Source organism: Echeneis naucrates, chromosome 18 (assembly GCF_900963305.1).
Source record: "Echeneis naucrates chromosome 18, fEcheNa1.1, whole genome shotgun sequence".
In the NCBI taxonomy this organism is placed as follows: Eukaryota; Metazoa; Chordata; class Actinopteri; order Carangiformes; family Echeneidae; genus Echeneis; species Echeneis naucrates.
Genome location: NC_042528.1, coordinates 13,690,306 through 13,716,662, shown reverse-complemented (window position 1 = coordinate 13,716,662; position 26,357 = coordinate 13,690,306). Strand labels below are relative to the sequence as shown.

The 26,357-nt window shown below is 41.7% G+C and overlaps 2 protein-coding genes across 6 annotated transcripts; both read left to right on the top strand.

Annotated features, from left to right (window-relative positions):
• Positions 1–352: 352 nt before the first annotated feature.
• Positions 353–10,105, top strand: sf1 (splicing factor 1). Of its 3 annotated transcripts, none has more exons than XM_029525867.1 (12): positions 353–738; positions 1,294–1,425; positions 3,137–3,212; positions 6,125–6,277; positions 6,717–6,806; positions 6,902–7,085; positions 7,243–7,358; positions 7,441–7,548; positions 7,650–7,845; positions 7,928–8,153; positions 8,353–8,517; positions 8,903–10,105. In XM_029525867.1, the coding sequence occupies exons 1-12, from the start codon at positions 480–482 to the stop codon at positions 9,232–9,234; spliced, it is 2,037 nt and encodes a 678-aa protein (XP_029381727.1). In that variant the 5' UTR covers positions 353–479; the 3' UTR covers positions 9,235–10,105. The 3 variants fall into 3 exon arrangements, with proteins under 3 accessions (XP_029381727.1, XP_029381728.1, XP_029381726.1); XM_029525868.1 differs by having other exon boundaries at positions 1,291–1,425; positions 7,931–8,153; XM_029525866.1 differs by having other exon boundaries at positions 1,291–1,425.
• Positions 10,106–11,964: 1,859 nt separating this feature from the next.
• On the top strand, positions 11,965–25,081 carry pygmb (phosphorylase, glycogen, muscle b). Of its 3 annotated transcripts, XM_029526301.1 has the most exons (20): positions 11,965–12,207; positions 14,323–14,424; positions 14,936–15,014; positions 15,124–15,227; positions 15,509–15,640; positions 16,489–16,600; positions 16,688–16,770; positions 17,254–17,397; positions 17,539–17,631; positions 18,157–18,303; positions 18,609–18,772; positions 18,857–18,971; positions 19,317–19,418; positions 19,511–19,658; positions 19,740–19,798; positions 20,638–20,779; positions 21,900–22,107; positions 22,737–22,871; positions 23,712–23,778; positions 24,171–25,081. In XM_029526301.1, exons 1-20 carry the CDS (start codon positions 11,965–11,967, stop codon positions 24,318–24,320), a joined length of 2,529 nt encoding a protein of 842 aa, XP_029382161.1. In that variant the 3' UTR covers positions 24,321–25,081. The 3 variants fall into 3 exon arrangements, with proteins under 3 accessions (XP_029382161.1, XP_029382162.1, XP_029382163.1); XM_029526302.1 differs by lacking the exon at positions 14,323–14,424 and having other exon boundaries at positions 24,171–24,320; XM_029526303.1 differs by lacking the exons at positions 14,323–14,424; positions 14,936–15,014 and having other exon boundaries at positions 15,207–15,227; positions 24,171–24,320.
• Positions 25,082–26,357: the final 1,276 nt, after the last annotated feature.

The window sequence follows — 26,357 nt, the reverse complement described above, 5'->3', positions numbered from 1 at the left end:
GCAGGAAAAGTGTCCCCGCTGGACTATACACAATATGAAAGAGTTCTAAGTAATTCGGTTCATATTTCATCATTTTCATAATTAATGAGTGGTAGATATGGATGCTGTTGATTTTTTTTATTTATTTATTTATTTTTTTGGGTGAGTGCCTGAAGCGCGTGAATAGAGTCCTATGTAAGCCCATTGTCATGGCGCCATAGTCTAGAGTTGGCAGTCCCATGAACCAATCACTTTATAGAACGAGGATTACAAAAACTGTCCAATGGGACGTAGTCTATGGGGAGGGCCTTGGCCTGGCCAATAGCAAGGCGGCATTCTGCATGGTAGCATGAGACGAGTCTTTGTGAATTTCAGTTGGACGCCATTTTGATTGAAATACTGTAGGTTGAACGTTCTGTACTTTGTGAGCGGTTTTCTCTTTTTAACCAATTTATAATTCAATCGACTGACAGGAACGAGGCGATTTAACTACACCTACTATGGCTACTGGAGCAAATGCAACTCCTCTAGGGAAGTTGCATCCCAGTATCGGCGCTAAACGAGGATTTGACGCGGGGCCTGGTGCGGGAAACGGGTTGATGCCGACACCGGGGCCGCCTGCATCTTTTGCTTCTTTACAAGGTTTCCAGCCTTCGATTCCAAATGCATCTTTCCCACAGACACACCAGTTCAACCCAGCGTCAGGTTTTTCGGCCCAGGCTCAACAACCAGCTCCGCAGGCTGGATTAGCCAAACCCGGTAAGTGAACCGCAAGCCCACTAGCATCAAACGCTCGATGCCGCACAAGCTATCGCTGGTCAGCTAATGTAGCTAACTGACATGGTTAACGTAAAAGGCCCAACATTAAGCATTGGCCTTCCGCGAAATGGAGACCGCGTGGCTAACGTTAATATGATGAGCCAATCCAACACTAGTAAGGGCTTAGTCGGGTTTTTGCCCCTTCGGTGATGGAAGTTACATATGTTAGACGGATCATGACCGAACACTGGTTTGATTGTATGTCATTATCTGGACTTAGAGGAACACTTAATATGACAGCAATTTTAGCCAGTCGTATTCTTTTTTTTTTCCTCCAGAATCACAATGCTATAGTGATCCCATAATACCTGCACTGGTAATAATAAACACCAGGTTATGTTGCGATGAGTTCTTGGTGTCTGGATTAGTTGACTTCTAAATGCTTATTTGATTATCTGTAGGTCGTTAATATTTTCAGTGTCTTATTACATTTCATATGAAGCGAGGCCACGTCGAGTGCCACAGGCAGCATAAATCTCCCGTCTCTTTCAGTAGATTTCGGTCAGAAGAAAGCAAGAAAGAAGAGCCGCTGGAGCAGTGAGACACCCGACCAGAAGACAGTCATCCCGGGCATGCCTACAGTCATTCCTCCTGGACTGACCCGGGATCAAGAGAGAGCCTATATAGGTAAATGCTTTAGTAATTATCTCTTCTTAGTAAGGTTATCATGTAATTTATGAATGCTGATTTTTCTATTACATGTCTGAAATGCTAGTTTTTTTACATGATGCATACCAGTATTAATGTTACTGTCTGCTGAATTCCCAACAGCTAGAGTGCTGTAAAGGCACCCACAAGATGCTTTACTAACTAAAAACCTGGAATCACATTTTCCATCTATCTGACAGTAACATTACTGTTACACAAAATGTTTAATTTTGCTCTAACTGTTAAGACAAACAATACTTTTTGATTAACAACGATTATAACTTGTTGATTTAAGGTGCTAATTGAGGTTATTTTTCTGTTTAATTGAGATAAAGTGGTCCTGCTTTGGCAAGTGTTTTTATTGTCTTACAGTTTGCATACTATTGGGCACCCATTAGCAAGAGGATTTTAAGATAGATGATTAAAAACCACTGCTTGCTGATCTTTGTCCTGAGCTGCAGGTCACTGTTCACTGTCTTGCCTGACCCCCTACACACCATCAGTAATGTCCTGTGCATGGATACGTTACTCATAAAGTCCTAACATGCTAAAGTATGCTTCTGTTACACTGGTCTAAGTGTGAGCAATGCTGCTTCAATGGCAAAACAATCCTATTACTATCAGTTCACCCAACAATTTGGTCTAGTTGGGCATTGCAAATTGGGAAACACTTGATCACTGTTATAGAAAATTATCATCACATGAAATGCTGTACTTAAAACCATAAGTGCCATTCAGCAGCAGTGTAGCACAGACACACTGCATTTACAGGCTCTCAGCTTGGGTCCCCAAAGCAAAAAAAGTCTTTTGTCAATAACTGACATTGTTATTGATGCTGTTTACTCATTGGTAATGGTTGTACTTCCTTGGTACATAAACTCTCATTTGTGCATACCCTCCCTTGTCATTCTTATCATTTCCTTTGCGCATTCAGTAGATCCTCGAAAACAATCTGAGGGAAGCATATTTAGATAAATGCCACAATCACAGGCCCTACGTTCATCTCAATAGTTAAGAGTAATCCTTTCAGTGATCAGTGAATCTGTGTGTGTGGGGGTATTCCATAATCACTTTCATAATGTGCATGTGATGACTGATCTTATTTTTTCATTGCCTTCTAAATGTAAGAATTGTTTCTCTGTCACTGCAGCCCCTCAGTATTAGATCTGTGGAGTGACAAGAGTGACTGTCATCACCTGTTTTTGTTCCAAAAACTCACTAAACAAATAGACTGGTCATTTTGAGACACACTGTACTCAAAATGGCTAAACCTTTAAAGGCAATATGCAACAGAATGTGAAGCCTTGTTCTCATGGATGAAAAACTATACTAACGGTGTGGCAGGCATTTTTAGGAACCATGGCCTAGTCTTTTACTGACATGTTACCATGTTTAATTGTTGTCTGAGGAAAGGTTAGTTCTGTTCAAGCTAATGTGAAGGACTTCTAGAAAATAATCGTATTGGGTAGTGTATGCCGTTGATGAAATGAGTAAGTGGTTTCATGTTGTAGAGTCTTACTAGATGTTCATTTGATCTCCCTTTATTTATTTTAACAGACTCACCATTTGCTTTTACCTTAGTAATGACTGAGACAGTGCTCTAATATGCAGAGCATTGTCTCTCTGATTTTGTTGTGGTAACCACATTCTCTCCATCCTTGTTTTTCTTTCCTAACCTGAATTCTTCCAGTCCAACTGCAGATTGAAGACCTGACTCGTAAACTGCGTACAGGAGACCTGGGAATCCCTGTTAACCCTGAGGACAGGTCGGAAAAAGATTAAACTCATGAACAGTAACATTTTCTCTACATTCTTGACTTTTTGGAAGAAAAATGTTGATGATTTTTTTTTATTATTATTTTTCTCCTCTTTTTTTTCTGATATGTGTGGCTGTTAGTCTAAATCTCAGATTGTGTAGTAAGAAGCTGACAGATGTAGAGTTTGGTTAGCTGTCTCCTATTTCAAGGACAGTTGTCACATGGCAAAATCTCAGTGTTAGAGAAGAAATCATATATATAATCATATTTATGAAGTTCTTGCCAAGCAGTCCATCACCAGTAAGTGTACATGTTGTACATTTCCTGGCACTGGTTTTATAGTCAGGTTATCTTAGATTGGTCAAATGCATTCTTTTAAAAAAAATATTTCTTTAAGCATTTAAGACCAATTCTTTAGTTGAGTGTATCTCACTGATGCTTTCAAATACCTGTTTCTTTTTAAACTGAGATGCATATACATTTGATTGTCAGTTTATTCGGAACACAACAGCCAAAACAAATGCAGTCTAAAGAAACAGTTGTGCATTAAATGGGCAGTTAAACAGGTGTTGATTAAACTGTGTGATTATTTGGAGGATAAAGTTTGTGCTTCTTTTTCAAAGAGTTGCCTCTATTCTTTAGTGACCCTCATTGATTTTTATTTTTATTTATTTTTTTATTTTTTTGAATGCGTAGAACAAAGTATTAAGGACACTTGTTAAAATAGCACAATGGAACTGCAATCCAAAATCTAATGTCAAAAGTGATCACACAGTTGAAACACCACCTCCTTAACAGACTGAAGGAGAATTTACTGTAAGAGTGCAGAGAGGTTTACCCAATAAACTCACAAATTAGTATATTTTTACCCTAGAGACTGAGACAGTGACTTAATTGAAATTAAAAAGGAAAAAATCAACCTTTTCCAGTTTACTGTTATTTGGATGAAGTGTGTAAAGGATCTATTTTCGCTCTTCCGTTTTTTGGAGCTTTCGAGAAATTCTCATGTCATCTTCAGAGGTTGAGGTTTACCCAGAATAGGGTAACTATCTGCTGAGGAAGATGCTGAGATGCAGTTAAAAGCCCCCAACATCTAGTTGGTTGGCCTTGAGTTGAGTATTAGTGTTATCTGTTTTTATTGAATTTTTCAAAAAACTCTCCACAGGATGTCTTTTATCAGCCACAGTTTCAGTCTTGGGTTAAAAAAAAAAAAAAAAAAAAAAAAAAGAGGACAATTGATTTGTGACTATAAATAGGAAAGGAGCAAGAGGGTAGGAATGTTTGGACAACCCACTATACAGAAGGGTGTTGGATGATTTTAGGTGTATTTTAGCCAGGACAACTATTTGAATATTTGTATCTTTTCCATTGGATTATTTGTCATTTTATTTGACAGTTCAGTGGAGTACTAGTGTCAATGCATCATGATTTCACCCACTTCTTTTTTGTGTGCTGGAGAGTGCTGTGTGAGTCTATGAAACCACATTTAATGCTAAATGTATTAAGATTTTCCTCTGAAACAGGTTTGGGTCAATGCACCATACTTAATGTCAATATTTTTAACATTGATATTGATATTGCAGATTTGTATTTGAGTTAAATTGGCTAATTTTCAAAATTGAATAACCAAATATTCCTGCCCATCAGTTAATACTGTCTGATTTACATGCATAGTCCATGAATATTTCTGACAGTGATGTATGTAGCTTACATCACATTACACAACTGATTCATTTTGTCTTAGACCTAACAAAGACTTTTCATTGGTGATGTGGCTTTTCAAACATTTGCACCCCGGTGGGGAGGGAACAGAGGTTTGGGTGCCAGTTTTCCCTCTGGACTCTTGAGGTCTGGATGAAAACTGCCATAACTGCTTGTGTCCTGCAAACACCATGGGCAGCGTATAACATAGTTTCCATAAGGATCTGTTCCCACAGGAAGTGGTTTGCTCTCAAGTGTGTGAAGTTGACCTCTGTTAGCTAGAGTCCCTGTCATATGTACACTGCATAGAGTTTCTCATCATAAGACATTTCCACAGCAGCTAAAAAATTTGATTGCAGAGCTGCAGCACTCATATAAATCACTCCCCAAGCTAATGTGAAAGAACCAACTCGGGGGTGTTTCAGGTCGTCACCGTCGGAAGTTTGAAGCATAAAAGGACCCCCCTCCCCTTTATTTTTTTTTCCTCCCCTCACTCTTCTCATTACATGGACACATGTGGCTCTCAGATGGGAGAGCATAGGAAAAGGTGGATATCTAATCTTAATTCCTTTTCTCTAACCCAAATTACCCCACATCAACCTAACCCTTTTTCAAGCACAGAATCTCCTTAACGCAGCAGCACAGGTTTTCAGCATCCAAAGGGAGGTACGGACCTCTTCAGCCAAGTCAACAGCAAGCAACACAAAGCCAGCGTTTCTGTTTAGGATTGCAAATTTTGTTATGGTTTCTTTTTCTTACCTCCAACTTTCCTTTCTTGTAGGCCAACAATCCTGTATGCAGGTTTAATTCTGGCCATATATTATTTAACTTTTTTCTGTGTGATTGATGCCCTTCCAGTGTATCAGATTAATTACGGCTATACAGCTTTGGTTGCCCCAACTCCCCCCAGCTCCCATCCTTTAATTGCATAAATGAATGAACCTTTGATGCCTCAGTGCAGAGTTTTTACATCTATTTATTTTTTTAATTTATTTTTGAGTTTGCTCCTGCACTGGTCATGAGTCACATAGTCTTCTAAATTTGCAAAACCATTTTAAATTTAGCAGTATCTCTAAGACTTGTCAGTACCCATTGATTTAGTGCTGAATGGTTTAAGTCCTAGCATAGCTGTAGGATGTGTGTGCAACTGTTAATGACAGCGCTCGACTTCCAGAGGGGTGTTAACGAAGTCTCTGTTGTTCTTTGTCTGCCGTCCTCAGGTCTCCTTCTCCAGAGCCCATCTACAACAGCGAGGGCAAGAGGCTGAACACCCGAGAATATCGCACACGAAAGAAGATTGAGGAGGAGCGTCACTCCCTCATCACTGAGATGGTTGGACTTAACCCCGATTTCAAGCCTCCGGCAGACTATAAGTATGATCATTTTCTTAGTTTGGTGAATCTTGTGGCTGCTTCTGACAAACACCACTGATGAATAGCATTGAGTAAATTTAGATATGTTGCTACCAAAGCTCTATGATGAGTTCCTGGAGGTACATTTCTGCACTGCTCACAGGTGGTAACTGACAATGTTGGTCAACCAATATCATACGTAATATGTTACTTTTGGACAGAAAAAGATCCAGGTCGCCATTAGTACTTAAGGATACAACTTTGGGAAAATTAAGAGAGCGTCCAGGTCCCATTTTCAGCAGTGACTGGGGACTAGTGGTGGAGTGCTGTTTTTTTTTTATCATTTATTATTATTATTATTATTATTATTATTATTATTATTATTATTATTATTATGTGTTTAGTCAAATCAAAAAGAAATGCTCTTGGTTAATAATGATGTTGTTTGGGTTCTTTGTAGACCTCCAGCCACCAGGGTCAACGACAAAGTTATGATCCCCCAAGATGAATACCCAGAAATCAACTTCGTTGGCCTGCTCATTGGGCCGCGGTAAAGAGGACTCAATGTCACCATCACTTCACATGTTTTAGGTTCTTTCAACAAGACAGTTTAAGGTCTCACTACTTTTTCTGTTGTCTTACCAGTGGTAACACACTGAAGAACATTGAGAAAGAATGCTGTGCTAAGATCATGATCCGTGGTAAAGGTTCTGTAAAAGAGGGGAAAGTTGGCCGGAAGGATGGACAGATGCTCCCAGGTGAGGACGAGCCACTGCATGCCTTAGTCACCGCCAACACAATGGAAAATGTCAAGAAAGCTGTTGAGCAGGTAAGATTTACTTCACTGTGTTCATGATCATTCTCCTGTTGGATGCTCCCGTCTCTGTTTGGTGCATCATAGTGTCCAAATGCAGTTTATGGCTTAATGTGTGGCTTAATTATACTAGAAGAAAATTTTCAATATATTAATGGTGGGAAATTCACAGATTCGAAACATCCTGAAACAAGGCATCGAGACACCTGAGGATCAGAATGACCTACGGAAGATGCAGCTGAGGGAACTCGCCAGACTCAACGGTACTCTGAGGGAAGACGACAACAGGTAGGCTGCACAGGTCTGACAGAACTGGAGCTTCAGGTTGGTCAAAGATCCACAGAGTAAGTGATAGTTATTGTTTCTGCAGGATTCTCCGCCCTTGGCAGAACTCAGAGCCACGCAGCATTACCAACACCACTCTTTGTACCAAATGTGGTGGAGCAGGCCACATCTCTTCTGACTGCAAGTACACTAGGTAATCATTGAAAATGGGACACTAAATGAAATCAGAAAACCTGATGTGGTGTCATGTTCTAAATGCTTGTGGTTTTTTTTTTTTTTTTTTGCTTTGTGCAGCACATTTGCTGCCCACAGAGCCACAGGTGGTGAGCCGCCTCAGTCAGCCCAGGACAAAGCTCGTATGGACAAGGAGTACCTGTCCCTCATGGCAGAGCTGGGGGAAGCACCAGTACCCACATCCGGAGGAGGGCACTCCAGCACCCAGGGAGGAGCACCTCGAGCTTCAGGCCCCAACAATAACCAGCCCCCACCAGTGAGTTGCTGACTCCATGGTTCAGTTAGGTTTTTATAGAAGATTTTACGATGATTGTGATTTATTGAATCTTTCATGGCAGCAGAACCGGCCTCCCTGGATGAGCTCTGGTCCAGCTGAGAACAGGAACTTCCATGGCATGCATGGAGGGCCTGGGGGCCATGGAGGGCCGCACAACTTCCCTCCACCAATGCCAAACATAGGAGGGCCCCCTATGCCCCCCAACCCCAATGGCTTGCCTCCTCCATGGATGCAGCCCCCTCCTCCCCCTATGGGGCAGGGTCCTGGACCTCATGGACACCCTATGGGTAAGAGCTGTGACAGATGCTGAAAAAGAATTTTAAGATAAGCGTTAATAAGTTTCACTGAAGTCCTGGAAAGGTCTTGAAGAGTAGCCTTTTAAAGTGAGCTCCATGTGCATATGTGGTTCAGAAAAATTCCTTGGTCTTCATTTTAGAGTCAGATTTAGATCCAAGATTGTTGATTTTACAATTTTTGCCCTCGAAGGTCTGCTGCCTCCACCAATGGGTATGATGCCGCCTCCACCTCCTCCCCCCAGCAACCAGCCACCTCCCCCTCCTTCTGGTCCCTTGCCACCATGGCAACAGCAGGCTCCACCTCCCCCTCCAACTAGCAGCATGGCAACCAGTACACCGCTGCCCTGGCAACAAAGTAAGGGCTCACAAAAACTACATAAGGGACCATTCAGTTTTTCCTGCTTATTATATATATCTGTGAAGAAATGTCTCATTGTACAAAAGTTGATGCACTTGGTAACAGGCAATGCTGTAATTATCTGCTTAAATTAGACGATACTATGGACCATTCAGTTTTTCCTGCTTATTATATATATCTGTGAAGAAATGTCTCATTGTACAAAAGTTGATGCACTTGGTAACAGGCAATGCTGTAATTATCTGCTTAAATTAGACGATACTATGTAACAAAGGTCACCCTTGGCTATTCTATGAGTCATACATTGTGCATCGTCATAAATTCTATGCGCTTTTTCTTGACAGAAATGGTTAACTTGTATTTCCGCCCCTACCCCTCTCAGATACCACCACTACATCCAGCCCTGGCACTGGCACCCTGCCTCCATGGCAGCAGCCCCAACAGCCTGCAGCCTCTGGTGCCCAACCTCCACCACCCATGGGTACGCCATCCATGGTGCCACCCCCTCCTGGTGTCCAGCCACCATTGCCTCCTGGTGCGCCTCCCCCTCCCCCTCCCCCACCTCCAGGCTCAACTGGCATGATGTATGCCCCACCTCCACCCCCGCCACCCATGGACCCTTCCAACTTTGTCACCATGATGGGAATGGGGGTACCAGGTATGCCTCCATTTGGGATGCCTCCTGCCCCCCCACCTCCTCCACCTCAGAATTAATCTCACCACAGAAGAAGAGTCTCAGCGCCGCAGCACATAGTTCACCAGATATTCAATAGACTGATGTTAGTGTCTGTGTGTCACAGAAAATATAATCCGTGCTTTATTTTTTATTAATCCTGAATATTGTGAAACGAGGCTGTGTTAGTTCAATTTGTAAAGTAGTGTAACTTAGTTGTTTTTCTTGTTTTTAAAGTTTAGATTAATACAAAGCTCCTTGTGTACACAGATACACACTGTTGCCCTCAACCACATGTTCGGCAATGCCACACAACTTTGTCATGTTACTTGTTCACCAAATAAATTACTCAAATAGCCGCGGGCTAAATTTGCTCAGTCCCATCGCTTCAACCCTGGAAACATAACTTTCATTGAATATAATATATTGAACTATGACTTGCATGACTCGTTTTAAACACCTGTTTAAAGTGACACATTTATACTTCTATCAGTGTCCCTGTTGACTGTTGAGTTGAATAAGATTAATATTTTTGTAATGAGGTGTGAATTGATCTAAGTTCTGTAGTTCTGTCTCAGATTGATTCCTGGAATTCTCCGGCCTTTTTTTCTCTTTCGTTATTTGTGTCTCAGTTAAAAACTCTGAGTTTAAAGGGAGTGTTTATCCCCCTGTACTACTTGAATGCTATGAATTTGATATATCTTTGTTTTCCTGCCTCTGTGCTCTGATCAGATGCTTTGTGCAGGAATTTTGTTGCTTCTGTGGGGACGAATGCATCAATTTGTTCTTTGATTTATTGGAGGTGGAAACTGTTTTACTGTTTCTGGACTCAGTCTGTTGTGTTTTGGAATAGCTGTTTAAATCTTGCTTGATTTAGAATTAAACTCATCCATTTCACCTTTTTGTCCTTCAGTGCAGGCTTTTTATTCTTTTATTTTTTTTTTGGCTCCCCCCTTTCATGGATGTTAGACCCTTTGTCAAAATGGTTACCAAGTGCCGCCTTCCCACCTCCTAGCCAAGGCACTGCATGCTGTCTCGGAAGTGTTATGCAATGTTTTTGTCCAGTCTCCACACATTTGCATTGAGGGGGTCCGTCCTTACAGAGAGAAATCCTTGTTGCCTTATACTATAATATATACTATATACTTATACGATATACTTATACTATTATATTTTTCTCATTGATCTTTAATTTGCCATATATATATATATATATATATATATATATATATATATATAAAAAAACCCTTAAGTCTCACATTGACCCTTGACTTAGTTAAACCTTTGCCAGAGCTTACGGTCTAATTTTGGTCTCTCACATCCTTTGAACCTCCTGAGTCTTTGGATTTTTCTGCTGTTTGCAGGTCCTCTCAAGCTGTCAGGTTGGATGAGATCATCAGAAAATGACATTTTTGCTTCTCTTCTGCCTCTTGCTGTAAATCCTACCTCTTCATGGTCTCAGCACAAAGCAGTCAGCTCTGAGATGTGAGACAGATAGCTGTTACGAAACAAAACACCTTGACATTTCAGGATACAAATGGCCATTTGGGACGTAACTTGGGGTGTCCAAACATGCATATGTTAAAATCCTACCTCCATATATGGCCTATTCATCTTAAATTTCAAATGTAGGTCACTGAACATACTCCATTTGCTGGAGCAAGGATGTGATTGAAAGCTCTGCAAATTTGCAGCTACAATACCCAGAATTAAAATGTTTTTCCTCAGTAAACTGTCACCAAGGTCAAGCGTAAAACTCCTTGAATATATCTCTGTAATGCCTTGAGAGAATTTCTTATGGTTCACTTGCTGTTGGATGATTTTATTGGAGTTTGAAGGTCATAGGTCAAGGTTACTGCCACCTTCTTGGCCACAATGCACAAATACGTTAGATAATAACAATTGGATACCTTACTGGATAAAGTAATTCCAATTGTTATCTTAGAGGGTTAAAGGTCAACTCCCCTGTGGCATTAGGTTCCATAAAAATTGTTGTCCATTATTCAGTGCTGTGGCACAGGAAATGACGGTTTTGACCAAAATTCCCGATCTTTGGTTTGTGAATGTTCACAAGTACAGCGCAGTAATTAAGTGTTTTGTTTGTTTTTTTTTTTACTTGTTTAAAGCATACGTTACACTCAGCTGCTATTTTTCTTCTTTGCTTCTGTAGTAGTAAGACAGTTCGACGTACAGAAACGTATCAAACTATTTTTGGTATATTTCTTTTCAAAATGCAGAACATTAAGTATTTCTGAGCTCAACAACTATATCGAGTTTTTCCACTGTTACCGGTGTGAATGGAGAACTGCGCAAAGCACACAGTTTAAGACCGGAAATAGTAATTTTGACAAAAAAAATAAAAGCACGTTTACCAATTTCCGCTTTACGTTTGTCGTGCTACTCTAGCGTATCATTGTTTTTTTTAATACTATCATAATTAGCTGTTTTTTGTTTGTGATGTCAACATAGGTATTTTTTGAACATGAATGAACTCTCGTCGTTTATCTGCTGTTCGTGAGGGCAAATCGGCTCCAGTGAGCGTTGTGACGCAGTTTGAAATGGACGATGCGCATGTTAGCTGAGCCAAATGTGACTCTTATTCCGAAACTTTCAGCCGGACGTGGTTCTTTTTTTTTCTCCTGAACGACGCTGGCTACGTGCCATATAAAAGACATTTCCCATCCCAGCTGGCGGCCTGTGCTCGGTGCAGTCTGAAAGAGGGCGGACGAGCAGCGGGCTCATATTTCATTTATCATCCAGGTAAAGTAAACATGGCCAAGCCGCTGACCGACCAGGACAAGAGGAAGCAGATATCGGTCCGGGGACTGGCCGGGGTGGAAAATGTTGCCGACTTGAAAACTAATTTCAACCGTCACCTCCACTTCACTCTGGTGAAGGACCGGAATGTGGCCACCAAAAGGGACTACTACTTTGCCCTGGCTAACACAGTCCGAGACCACCTGGTGGGCCGCTGGATCCGGACGCAGCAGCATTACTATGAGAAAGACCCCAAAGTAAGCTGCCAACTGATGCCGCAGTCCTGCAGGCGCGCGCGCACACACACACACACACACACACACACACACACACACACAGCTGACAGGGCGCAGTGGGCGGGGATGCCGGGCCCTGTGTCGGGTTTGACGGCCTCTGCGCGTGCAGTTGGATGCGTGCACGTGAGCACACCATATATAGGAATGTTACAGCAGCTTTGTTTCCTTTCAGTAACAATTCTGTGCGTGAACCTGGCTCTTTCTGCCTCAGCACCCTTCATCTGATGGTGGTGGTGGTGATGAGTGACGTGCTCTGTGGTGCTCTCTGCTGAGCAGGCCGTCTCTGTGCAGGCTTAGGACTCAACTGCTGGATGAAAGATATGTTATGTAATCGCACGTTGTGTCCTCCCTCCATCACACAGCAACAGTTCCCAAAATGGCCTCACAATGTGTCCTTCTAAAGGTTTATCTCAGTTTGACTGGGAGGACCATCATCTATATAGTGAACTGATCATAGTGGGAAGTTAATGATACAGGGTTGGCCCGTCAGCCCTGGTGGCATTGTAAAGCACGATCAGGTTGAGTTTTGTTTTTTTTTTGTTTTGTTTTTGGAGGGGGGGTATGGGTTGTTAGAGCTAAAACAACATGATGTTATCAGTGATGCCACAGAGAAGCCTAGTCTAAACAAATGTGGCCAGAAAGTGGTCATGTCATTGTCATTTGTTTGTCAGAAAGTGTTTGTGTATAATAATAATAATAATAATAATAATAATAATAATAATAATAATAAAAAAACAGAATAAGTTGAGTCATGTTTGCCTTTCTGTTGCATGATGACATCACAAAGTTTAATTAATGCAGCAAACAGTATGGATTGAGCCTCACACAATCCTGTACATTGCGTACTGGTTGTTCCTTTTAATCTAAGAAATGTTTTGCAGGGTGCAGTATAGAGCCATTTCATCAAACCCAGTTCTGAGAGCCTTATTGGTGATTTGAAGCATTTTTGACACATGTGACAGGTCTCGTTACTTTCCATGTATCTCCAGCCCCATAACCACAACTTCATGTTTCATTGCGAAAAATTTATTTGAAAAAATGTCAGCATGACTGTCTTCCCAGGTGTGACTCCAAGAGTTTGGAATGTTTGCTACTGATTTTTGTGTATACCAGTGAAACATGCATCACAGACTAGTTGAATATTTAGGTTTCTAGAGCTTTTGAGAAGACATAGCCCCTTTTAAAAACTTGATCTATGATAGCAAAGCAACTTTGAATGAACAGTCATGGTTCTCACAGTAAAGCATCTTCCAGCCAGCTGAAGGACATCATTACAGTTTAACTTGACCATTGAAATGTGTGGATTGGGCAAAATATACTTGTTACAACAACTTTGTGTTTCATAGTGAAATTTTGAAATTTACTATGCCACTACAGTTAACTGAAATCTGGAAAGCTTTGCATTTAGGAATAATATATTACCCTTTTAAATACCAAAAACTATGTTAAAATTCCACAATAGCTTCAAAAGACCTGACTTTTTGGGTTGAGGATAGGATTCTAAGAGGCCAAAACATGTTATGAGAAATAGATAGTTGAAATTCTAGGAGGCACTATTGAGCCATTTTGGTTAAATATACATCTTGGGCTCTGATAGAAAGAAATCCATGTTCCTTGCATGAACTCTGTAAAAGGTCCTCCTTTCCTGTTTATGTAGAGTTCCAGGTGGCCTGTCACAACAATACAGCTCTCATTAATCAGTCATCATTAAGGTCAGACAGGCTGGCAAGACTGCTAGCAATGCCACCCTACAGTACCACATTCCTCATGCAGTTTGGACTTTATTTGTCATCAATGCACACAATGTATATTGTAGACTCTATGCTATTACTGCATTCTTGTGGTTTGATTCACTTCTCTGTGAAGGGTCATCGATAATGTAATGTCTGTGACAGCAGGTGTTGTGTCCTACTCTGCCATTAGGGCCTCCAAAAGGAACACGTGTGCTTTATTATTAGTGTTCCCTTGGGAATCCCGGCAGAAGTTATCAGCTGCATACTTATTGCTTTATTTATGCGTTTTATTTTAGGTGGATTTGAGAGAATTCATAGATTTGTTCCTTCTGTTCTCCTGTAGCGTGTCTACTACCTCTCCTTGGAGTTTTACATGGGACGGACTCTGCAGAACACCATGGTTAATCTAGCTTTGGAGAATGCCTGTGATGAAGCAACATACCAGGTGAGGCAAAGGATCATGGGAAAAGGCACAGGGATGAAGGGCATTCCCAAATCGAATGTACAGAACTAAGCGTGTCACAAATTGAACAGAAGAAAAAAGTGTCCCTCTAAAACATTCAACATGTACTATAAGCAAAGAGGTGGAAAATCTACATTTATCTCACAACTATCAAACTTAAGACCCACACCTGACTTTGTTCTATAACTCAGCGCATGTGCTTCCTGTCAGAGGAAAGCCTGTCTTTCATTTATTCACCAGCTCCAGTCAACTCAAGTAACAACTACAACACAAATCCAGACATCAGAAACCAGCATGTGACATCACTGATATCACAGGTTTTAGTTTTTGTCTGGGGCTTTCAGAAAAACCAAAGAGCAGCCTGCTATCCAGTTCAGATAAAGATCTGTTTTAAAGTTGAGAGGAATTAATGACATATTTCTAGCTACACCCCAAGGCTGACTGCGTCACTCCTAGCAGCTTCTTTGTAAGAACATATTGGTGTGTTCCTCAGCTGGGCCTGGACATGGAGGAGCTACAGGACATTGAAGAAGATGCTGGTCTGGGAAACGGTGGGCTGGGCAGACTGGCTGGTGAGATCCTGCTCTCCCCTGACAAGCTACTGAAACATAGGTGCTATGGACAGCCTAGTCACTCCCACCCCACCCCACTCCTCCTTCTCTCCTGTCTCTGTTTCCTCAGCCTGTTTTCTGGACTCCATGGCATCTCTGGGTCTGGCTGCTTATGGATACGGCATCCGCTACGAGTTTGGCATTTTCAATCAGAAAATTGTCAATGGCTGGCAGGTATATTTAACTGGTGTTCTGGAGGCACCACATCAGCCTTCCACAAAAGTACAGAACCTCTGCAATGTAACACGCACATACCGTTGGTGATGGCTTGAGTGTTGTAAAAGAAGGACTACAATCACCTAATAACAGGCATTGTAAATTCTGTTTTGATTGCATAATATCACCAAAACATTTAACACCATAACAGCATCAATATATGCTATTTGAAATGTTATAAATATAACTCAACATGGAGGAGAATCACTGCAACCTCAGATCGACACTCATGTTCACAGGTGGAGGAAGCTGATGACTGGCTGCGATACGGTAACCCTTGGGAGAAGGCTCGCCCTGAGTACATGCGTCCAGTCCACTTCTATGGACGAGTGGAACACACGGCTGATGGGGTGAAATGGTTGGACACTCAGGTCAGCAGGAGCTACATGTAGGACATCACTACAGAACTAGCCCTTTGTCCAGTGGGTTTCTCAACCTGTATGGTAGATATTGATACATTTTTTTTAGATTTAAGTATTGGGAGTTTAGAACATTAGAACAGTTAGAATCTTAGGACAGTAAGAGCATTTGGTACAACAGTTAGACTGTTGGATTGTTAGATCATTAGAACCTTTAAAATCACGAGCTCAGTTAGAATATTAAAAACATTAAAAGGACTAGAACAGAACACTTAGTTAAAACATTTTAGAATTTACAACATTAGAAGATCTAGAATAGAACAGTCATAATGTTAGAACATTAGAACCATTAAAATCAGCGGCTCAGTTGGAACTGCTGAGCTTTCAGAAGACAGATGATGTTAACATCCTCAGTCACAGTCGCAGCCAGTGTTTTCAGTGGTAGGGTTAGGGGTGCTGGAGGCAATCCCAGCTCACTCTGGGCAAGGGTTGGGTACATCTTGGGCAGGTCCTCCCACGCAGACATTCTGCACAGAAAGGCCCCAGGCCTGGGAACCGAACCCACAACCTTCTTATTGTGGGACAACATTGATAACCACTATGACACCATTAGAATTAAGTTATTTTGTGAACATTATAAATATTGACATTTGCTGTTATTGCAGAGATGTGTCTAATATCCATTTGGTTTATGCCAATTGTCCTGACACTTACAGATGCAAGATCATCAAGCCACAGCTTTAATTCCAGATCATCAATTCCTGAGCAATGTTAAAAAATCTCCTAGATCAAAGGTTTACACAGACAATCATGTGATTTTTGAGCAGCATATTTCAAACTAATACTTTTATTTTAACCAGGTGGTCCTTGCTCTGCCCTATGACACGCCGGTGCCCGGCTACAGAAACAACATCGTCAACACCATGAGACTGTGGTCTGCTAAGGCCCCCTGTGACTTTAACCTTAAAGACTGTGAGTTATCATCAGCCATAGATATAAACCTAAAGAATCATATTCTGTAAAAAAACATTAAGTACTCACACTGCTGCTGTTCCACAGTTAATGTTGGCGGTTACATCCAAGCTGTGCTGGATCGAAACCTGGCAGAGAACATCTCCCGAGTTCTCTACCCCAATGACAACGTGAGTGGACTTATTCACAGCAACTGCATATTTTATATTGAAGGTCAGTCTACTTTGTTCCTGCTTGGGTCTTCTCACAGCTAACCAAGGGGTTATGTCTTCAACTGCTTATGTTTCCACCTCACAGACATGTGTACTAACCACTTCAGCTCCACTGTCAGGACAGAATAAGCTTTCCCAATGAGCTTCTTGAGTCTGTTAGTGTTAGCCTCTTTGCCCACCACATGACAGTTCCAACTGCAGAGATGTAGAACACCTTAGGAATGGAACTACATATCTAAAAGATCTGTGTGTGGGGTCCGGATTAGGTAATAATGTGAGCAGAATCTGACTGTCTGAGGTGTAGAGAGTGAACAGCAAGAGAGATAGGGTTGTGCTTTGTACTTTCCTGTGTCCAAAATGCTTCTAGAGTTAAAAATTATAACGTGCAGCCATTTCATCAGTGCTGTGGTTGAATCAGCACCGTGTGCACTGTGTGTGTAGTTCTTTGAAGGGAAGGAGCTGCGTCTCAAACAGGAGTACTTTGTTGTTGCTGCAACTCTTCAAGACATCATCCGTCGATTTAAAGCGTCCAAATTTGGCTCCACTGAGTTTGTGCGGAATGACCTTTCCACGCTTCCAGACAAGGTCAGAGACTCATCATCTCATCATGTTATATTAGCCTATAACACTGTACAAAGAATTCTATTTTTGTTGACCTGTCTTAGCTTCTGAGATTAAATGTCTTTCATGTGTGGCGAAACTGGAATTCTGCCATCTGGTGTGTAGGTGGCCATACAGCTGAACGACACTCACCCTGCTCTGGCCATCCCTGAGCTGATGAGGATCTTGGTGGACATTGAGAAAGTCAGTTGGGAGAAGGTATAAGAATTAACAGCAGCTTGATCATGCCCACACCTCGTGTGATTAAACCAAAATGGAAATGCAGTCAGTGAAGCTGCTTTCTAAAACTGACCATCTGTTCATGTTCATCACCTTGCTCTGACAGGATCATGTGTCGTCATCATCCCAAATAACAAATGATTCTCAGTCTTTCAAACTATAAGTGCAAATAGAAAAGTACATATTTTAACTGAAATGACCTTTTCCATTGTAGTGAGTTTGGGGCTACATGTGTTGATGGCGGATACCTTTTTGTTTTGATTTGTTTTAGAAATAAACTGCATAACTGGCCATGTTGGGTTTTTGTCATTAACAAAATGGCGACTGGCAACCTGTGACCATTGTAAAAACAACAAGCTAACTTAATTCAGTGCCCCACCTTCCATTGACTGTGCCGGGTCTCAGGTTAGGGGTCAAGTTTAGACCTCATTCATTAGTTTCAGGGTTGGTTTCTACTCCAGCACAATTTGACTGTGTGATATATCATGCCCCCTTCATCTGCAGGCCTGGGATATTGTGGTTCGTACCTGTGCCTACACCAACCACACCGTCTTGCCTGAGGCTCTAGAGCGATGGCCCGTTGACCTCTTCCAAAACCTCCTTCCTCGACATCTGGAGATTATCTATGAGATCAACAGGAGGCACCTGGAGGTACAAACAGGAGCCCCATACCTTTCTGGACTTTGATCTACATTTTTAAATCATCAGGTTTCCAATCTGGGGTTATCATTCTCTGACCACACCATCCATACTGTACAGTGGTAATTTACAGCTCAGGTGTAATGGTTCTGATGGAGTGCATATCCCTATGGGGCCCACAGCAGTGGCCAACAGTACGAGACCCCCATATATGAGTGTCTGACTGGAGGATGCTAATATGTGGATTTCTGCCCCCCCCCCAAGCTATTATTCTGATGTGATATAAAACTTGTTTTGTGTGACTATGTCTCTTTCAGCGCATCTCTAAACTTTACCCTGGTGACAATGACCGCCTGCGCCGCATGTCTTTAATTGAGGAAGTGGACAACAGGAAAATTAACATGGCTCACATGTGCATTGTGGGATCTCATGCTGTGAACGGAGTGGCTCGTATTCACTCTGAAATCATCAAAGACACGGTGTATGGAAATTGTCAGCATGAAATTTAATGATGTAAAGATTTAGCTGTGCCATAATCTCCAATAAATTCTGTATTCTTCTCCAGGTTCAAGGATTTCTATGAAGTCGACCCTCAAAAGTTTCAGAACAAGACCAACGGCATCACACCTCGGCGCTGGCTGGTCATGTGTAACCCTGGTCTGGCTGAGGTCATCGCAGAGGTGTGCTGCTTTGTAGTGAGAGGGGTCAGGGGTTGTTGTTGTGTTTTTTTTTTTTTTTTGTTTTTTTTTATTAATCTAGAAAACACACATTTTCCTCACTTCTGGCTTCTCCGAATGCAATCATTCCAATCTGCTGCTAAATTCCCATCTGTGGCAAGTGGTAACTCGCCCATGTTTCTCAAAATGGGGCCTTCATTGAAAAAGTGGATGATTAGGAAATCCTTCGGCTCATTACATAGAATAGAAGTTGAAAATACAGTATTGGTTTAATTTTATAGCCCCAGAAGCCTGTGTTGCTGTGATAATCAGTGTTGATTCAACTTCACTGACCTGTTTTTCTTTCAGAGGATTGGTGAGGATTACATCCGTGACCTGGACCAGCTGAAGAAGCTTCTGGACTTTGTGGATGATGACGCCTTCATTCGAGATGTTGCCAAAGTCAAACAGGTGAGCGCTAGACAATGAAGACAGTTTGTTATATGTTCTTCTGACCTCTGAATTTTTTTGACTCGTATTGCTTTGCTGACTTGAACCATAAGGAGAACAAAATGAAGTTTGCTGCCCACATGGAAGAGCAGTACAAGGTGAAGATCAACCCCAGCTCCATGTTTGACATCCATGTGAAGAGGATCCACGAGTATAAGAGACAGCTTCTCAATTGCCTCCACGTCATCACGTTGTATAATAGTGGGTTTCTTCTTTTCTTGACAACTTTTCTTGTTCAATTGTAGTATGACTTTACATTAACACAGTTTATTTCCTTAATAGGAATCAAAAAGGAACCCAGCAAGCTGTGGACCCCCAGGACAGTCATGATTGGAGGAAAGGTGAATACAACATTCTGTAGCGCTCTGGTCACCTGCACTGTAGCCATATACACTGCACAGAGCAGTGGATGAACTGTGGTGTCAAGGGTGTGTGTGTTAACCAAGCAGAGTCCCTTTAAACCAAACAGGCAAAGAGCTGGGGTTTATGTGGGGCCCCAGTATATTCCTGCTTGAATCATTAACATGGCAGGGTTTCTTGGGCAACTGGCTCAAAAGTTACACTGATTTGAACAAGTGAGCTGTGACTGCACCTGCCTGTCAAAGTACCCCGCACCCTCAATTACACAGTACTTTAATCCTTACAGTGTGAACAGTCCAGTATATAAATGTTCACCCCCATATAGTTGTTATCCCAGAGGAAATTTGCTACAGAGACTGGAGCTTCCTGTACCAGGCCGTAAACATGTTTATGTCTGTTGTAAAGTTGGACATTTTTGTCTCACTGCTGGATCCAGAAGGAGGAACTGAAGGTTTTCCCATTTGGTCAAGAAGCCTTTGCTTTGATTTCTCCATTTGGATTTGTGTATCCATGATAATTACAAGATACGTACCAATAGATTGTGTTGGTTTGTGTATTTAACTTAAGACACACTCAGGAGTACTTTGTCCCACTGCCTAATTGTTGAGCTACATTTATTTTGGCACAAAAAGTAAGCATGTTTACACCAAATTTTGACATTTTTACCCTTTAAAAAAAACCACTAAAGCACTCTCACTCTCAAATAATGAACTCTACAATGTTTGTGGTTCTGCACAAATTTTCCTTTGTAAATGGGCTTTCTTGGAGATCTCAGATTGTCTTAAGTATTACTGAATATGGTTGCCCTCTGTGTTTCCAGGCAGCTCCAGGTTACCACACTGCCAAGATGATCATTAAGCTGATCACATCCATTGGAGACATCATCAATAATGACCCAGTGGTGGGAGACCGCCTAAAACTCATCTTCCTGGAGAACTATCGGGTCACTCTGGCTGAGAAAGGTAACGCACCTTGATGATCATACTGATTACTGGTTCATGTTCCAGCATTAGACGGATGCATAGAAAGTTAAATGTCCAGTGGGTGAAAAAATAAATGTGAATAAAACTGAGACAAAAAATAGCTATTGTATGTGTGTCAGGATAGAGGTCTGTGGTGTGTGCACAGGCTCATGAAACACAGGACATGATGGTAAACTGTCCATTGTGCCAATAGATGGTATGCACCTGAGGTTTGCCTTGCTATTGAGAGTGGCACGAGAGCTGTATCTCAGATGTGGGTAAGATGTAAATTTGGTACACATCATCAGTACCCTCAGTGTACCTTTTATTGTATGTTTTAGATTCGCTGGAGTCGGGCATAGGGCACAAGTCAGGTCCGCACCATACCACTGGTGCATGTTTTTTGGAGATGGGAGCACATCATAGGTACCTCTGATGATGAAGATGATTTTGCTTGCCTCCATTTCCCAGAGCTCCCTTCAGCTCAGCTTTCTCCTCTCCAGGCTTTCCCACCTCATCCATCGTCCCTGCTTGGCAAAGGAGACAGCCTTTGCACTTCTTTCTGCCTCCTCCTGAGAGTGTTGAGGCCTTACACCAAGTTGGCTTACTTGCTGTAAGGCCAAAGCCTCCTCTTCCCAGCTGGGCCTGTCCCACAATGTCGCGGTGCTTCAGGGCTGACTTAGCACGCTGCGCCGCATTGGATGGTGTCCATTTCCATCCAGTTAACAGGGGTGGAGCAGCATTGCTGATGGTCTGGTGTCAGGAGTCCTTCAAAGACATCTGCTGTCTTACTTTAGAGCATTTGTACTTTTCAGTGAGGCTTGTGAAAGGCAGTTCAAGCACCCCTTTGCCGTAGAGATATTACACAGACAGCGTGGGAAGCCATTTCTTCATCTAAGAGGTCATGGTTTGCTCCATCTTCTCCACAGTTGTTATTGGGAGCTCGTATGTAGTGAGTGGCCACATTACCCAAGTGAGTCCAAATTGCAGACACCATAGCTTATGTTTTCCTGAAACTCTATGTTCTCAGTTTAAAGCTGGAAACTAGCTCTGATTAGTGGCCCAGTTTCAGGGACAGTGAAGATTTCTAATATAATCATGAATGAGTCTGTCTTTGCAGCCATCCCTGCAGCTGACCTGTCGGAGCAGATCTCTACAGCAGGCACCGAGGCCTCTGGCACTGGTAACATGAAGTTCATGCTGAATGGCGCCCTCACCATTGGCACCATGGATGGAGCCAATGTAGAGATGGCAGAAGAGGCTGGAGAGGAGAATCTCTTCATCTTCGGAATGAGGGTGTCCGATGTTGAGGCTCTGGACAAGAAGGGGTGAGTCTTGGGACACGATGTCATGATATGATCAAATCTGTGACTGTATATAAATATGTAACATTTGCAGAGGATGATATTTTCCATTCCGTAAACCAGGACCATTAACTTTAATACACATTCATGTGTGCACACTTGCATGTGCTTAAGCAAAGCACCCTAACCCACCATTGATGTTTCCATGTGGGCAGGGGAAGGCAGGAGGACTGGAGCAACATGATGGCTACATGTTACTCTGTATGCGATGATGTCAGCAACAGCTGAAAATGACGCATTTATTTTACTTACACATGTACTGAATTCAGTCAGTCTGGAATTCAGACACATGGTGCATTGTTATATTTTTACATGAGTTCAAACTGGAAAGTCTCAATGAAAGTCTATTTTGACTTGTGCCTCAAACCTCGTCTGGCTGTTTTGATCCATTGGAATGGTCCTGCTTCCTACATGGTTTATTTTTTTCACAAAACGTTTTCCTGATGAATTTATTGTTCCTGTCTCTATTTTCGAGTTTTCTTCAATGTGACATGATGTTCATTTTTAAATGATCGTCCCATTTGGTGGAAAACTTTCAGTAACATCACAGCAAACCCAGTGTTTTCATTTGTTTTTTATGCCTTTGTCCTCAGTTATGATGCCCTCTCCTACTACAACCACATCCCAGAGCTGAAGCAGGCCGTGGACCAGATTTCAGGGGGCTTCTTCAGCCCCAGTCAGCCCAACCTCTTCAAAGATCTTGTTAATATGCTGATGCACCATGACAGGTAGGAGCTCTGACACATTCGCTGTCTAATGAATGTGAATGAATACATTCTCAATTTCATGGCTCCTTTTATTATGTGATGGATAGGATCTAATAATTTATTTATGCATTTCAGGTGGTGCATGTTTAAGTGAAAATACAGAAAAACGCATGTACCATAAAACTAAACAAGACAAAGCCTAAGATTTAAAATAAATCACCACAAGTTGAATTAATTGGATATGTTGGAGGTTGCTCCATAGCATGGAACTAAGTGTAAAATAAGGAGTTTCTGGCAACACTGTTTACTCCACCTACTTATGAATGCGCACAGTAGCTAATCTGAGGAATCTGAATAATATTGTACAGAAATGTTTTGATAAATTGATATGTTGTGTAAATGGAAAAAAGATGGTAATGACAGAGGTTTGTCCTTGTGGATCCTGTTTCTGTCCTCTGGATGCCTTTGTACTGCTGATTATGTTTATCTATTGATTTTGTGCACTTTGACAACCCCATATATAAAAGACCCTTGTTGTAACCAAGGTACTACCCCTAATTTCATTAAGCCCTATACGCATCACAGACTTCACTTCTTCTTTGTAGTACAGAAAGTAAACCAGGTTTCAGAATGATCAAACTCCAAGCACTGTAACTTTGACTAAAGTAAACAATTCAGTGTCACATGTCTTTTATTGGACCATTGGACCTATGCTGCAGGATATCCCGCTGCCCCCCAACCCCTGTTTCCTATCACCTGCCAGAGAATAACTTTTTCAGCTTCTATGGGGTTAAACCATTGACCATGTGTCCTCGGAGATAAGTTAGATAGATGTAACATAATATTAACTTCTGACTGCAGGTTCAAGGTGTTTGCAGACTATGAAGACTATATCAAATGCCAGGAGAAGGTCAGCGCACTCTACAAGGTCAGTATCATCAGGAAAGGTCAAATCCTAATGAATCTGCCAGTGTAGCCTAATGCAGCAGTTACAGTAGTCATGACTGCAGCTGCTGAGATTACTGCCCCGACAAATATAGTTATATTTGATATACACCACAACACTATATTCTATATTCTGCTGTGCTATAATATACTGCTTTATACTTTACTGTGTTATGCTGTACATTATGCATTCATTACATCATATTTGATCAGCTGCTTGACATTGGTTTTATAGCACTGTAACATACAATAGGGTACTGTACCATGCTGTGCTCGAGTACATGGTGGCATACTGCCGTATACCAATACCAGCACATAGCTTTGTATTCCATTTTATTATACATTGTGACAGCCCAGTTATCCCCATATTAACAGAACTCCAAAGAGTGGACCAAGATGGTGATCCACAACATTGCAGGCTGTGGTAAATTCTCTAGTGATCGAACAATTTCCCAGTATGCCAGGGAGATCTGGGGCATGGAGCCCAGTCTGGAGAAGATTGCTGCTCCTGATGATCCTCGCTAAACCACCACATCTGCCTCCTCCTCTTCTCTGTAGCCACCAAGTGGTCCAGAGAGCCACCCTGTAGCTTTTTCACTGTGCACTGTGTTATTATTACTGTACCACTACTGTACTGATCCTCATACTTCATCTAGCAGTAACATGTGTTGTAATAGCTTTATTCAATCTCATCAGTACTAAATGAAAACCTTGCAGTAAATGTTTGAGTCATCAGACCACACTCTTCCATCAGACGACTTCCGTCCTCTGGTTTTCACATAACGATGATTTTGAATACATTCCCCTTACTTCTGAGCCCAAATGGCTGTTAAAACCCGACACATATGCTAACAGACCTCAGAATGCTGCTGGTCTCAGACCAGCATGTGTCTTCCATAACTGAACGATGAGGCTATGCAGCTTCAAAACAGCGCTTTGGGTGGTTAGAAGGAAGCCATGTTTCCATACTCAATACAGACAGGAACTGTGTACTTGTTTGATTCTGGTCTCAGCATGTTTGTGTCTATCTCAAAGCCACTGTGTGAGAGAATAACAACACCTCTTTTGGCTGAAACCTAAGTGACTGTTTTAATTTTTGGAAGGTGTGTGTACTCTGTAGTGTTGTAGAGTAGTAGTGTAATAACTGTAGGACGGTTTATGACACTGTGGCTAATCTGATGTGCTGTAACAACATCCTGTTCTGCTTCAGCTGCGCTCTGTGGCAGAGTCTGGTGCTGCAATAAGAGCTTTTGGTCTTCTTTAGTCAATAAATGACTAAAAACAGATTTTATGTTTTTGTTTGCTTCTCTTTGATCAGATCAGGGTTTCTACATCACTCCTGGTCCAGAACAGAGATGGGCTAAGAATGTTTTTTTTTTTTTTTTTTTTTTCTAGTATACTATTAAGCCATTGTAAAAAGATCCACAGATAAAAAATGACTGTAGATATTTTTCTGTTCACAAATGTTAGTGATCCTTTAAAAAAAAAAACACATTTGACCCCAAGATCAAAAAGACAGATTATGCCTACTTATAAACTGCACAGTTAGTTTTTTCTTTAACAAATGCAGTGCTTAGTCAAAATGTGCTGCTGTCATTTCTGCTCTCTTATAATGTTAGTGATTAAAATATAAGAAAACTTGAAAAGGATTTTTTTTTTTTTTTTTAACACAGTTTATTAGGTACCCTTAAGTCAAACTAATGCAGTGTAAATATGCCGTTTTGTTACAATCACTGACAGGAAGTGAATAACCATGATTATCTGGTTTCCATGGCACTTTGCAGTGGGTGGATATATCAGGCAGAAGCTGAACATTTAGTCCTGAAGTGGATGTTGAAGCAGGAAAACGGCCAAGTGTGAGGATGTGAGAGAATTTAATAATGACCAAAACTGAGGTGGATCATCTCTGCCACTGCAGCTCTGTGGGAGGATCCTGACCTGCAGTTGACAGTAAGGGCCTACCAGAAGGAAGTTAAAGCACTGAACAGCACACAGGGTTGTGAGGGAGGTTTCTGCTGTCCACTGAATCAGTGTTTGTGTCTGAGGCCCTGGATCTCCTTCATTAAATCTTCCAGGGCTGATACCCTTCCAGACATTCAGGCAGCTCCTCCAAATGGAGCTGTGGGTTTCTACTGATACTGTTGATGTATACTGGCTGATAACCTCAGAACTTGGATGGTCACTAACAAGTGGCCTGGTGTTCTCAGACAAGTAAAGTGATGTTTCTATGTTTATGGCTAATTAACCAATAGTGTAGTCATACATCCCTTTCCGGTCTGTTCTCACTCTTCTTGGGACATTTGAACAATTATGGAGTGTAAACTATCAATAGTTAACTCTCTTAGTACTTAACACTTTCTTGAGAGGTTACTGTTTGAGATTGGAGGTGACATCGTGTGCACTATACTGTTTAATCCTCCTTCCATCTTAAGTTCAAGCTTCAATAAAAGCATAAAACATCCAGGATTCCAGTGCTCTTTCTTCAACAATGATGACAGATTTTTCCCTAACAAAAGTCATGGGTCAAGGCTCATTGATGGTCATGGGGAGTGAAGGCTGGGC

Coding starts and splice junctions, on each gene's coding strand:
- sf1 (XM_029525866.1), top strand. CDS start 480: ATGGCTACTGGAGCAAATGCAACTCCTCTAGGGAAGTTGCATCCCAGT. Junction 3,213..6,124: donor CCTGTTAACCCTGAGGACAG/GTCGGAAAAAGA, acceptor TGCCGTCCTCAG/GTCTCCTTCTCCAGAGCCCA. Junction 7,086..7,242: donor TCAAGAAAGCTGTTGAGCAG/GTAAGATTTACT, acceptor GGAAATTCACAG/ATTCGAAACATCCTGAAACA.
- pygmb (XM_029526301.1), top strand. CDS start 11,965: ATGGCCAAGCCGCTGACCGACCAGGACAAGAGGAAGCAGATATCGGTC. Junction 18,304..18,608: donor TCAACAGGAGGCACCTGGAG/GTACAAACAGGA, acceptor TGTCTCTTTCAG/CGCATCTCTAAACTTTACCC. Junction 22,872..23,711: donor ATGCTGATGCACCATGACAG/GTAGGAGCTCTG, acceptor TTCTGACTGCAG/GTTCAAGGTGTTTGCAGACT.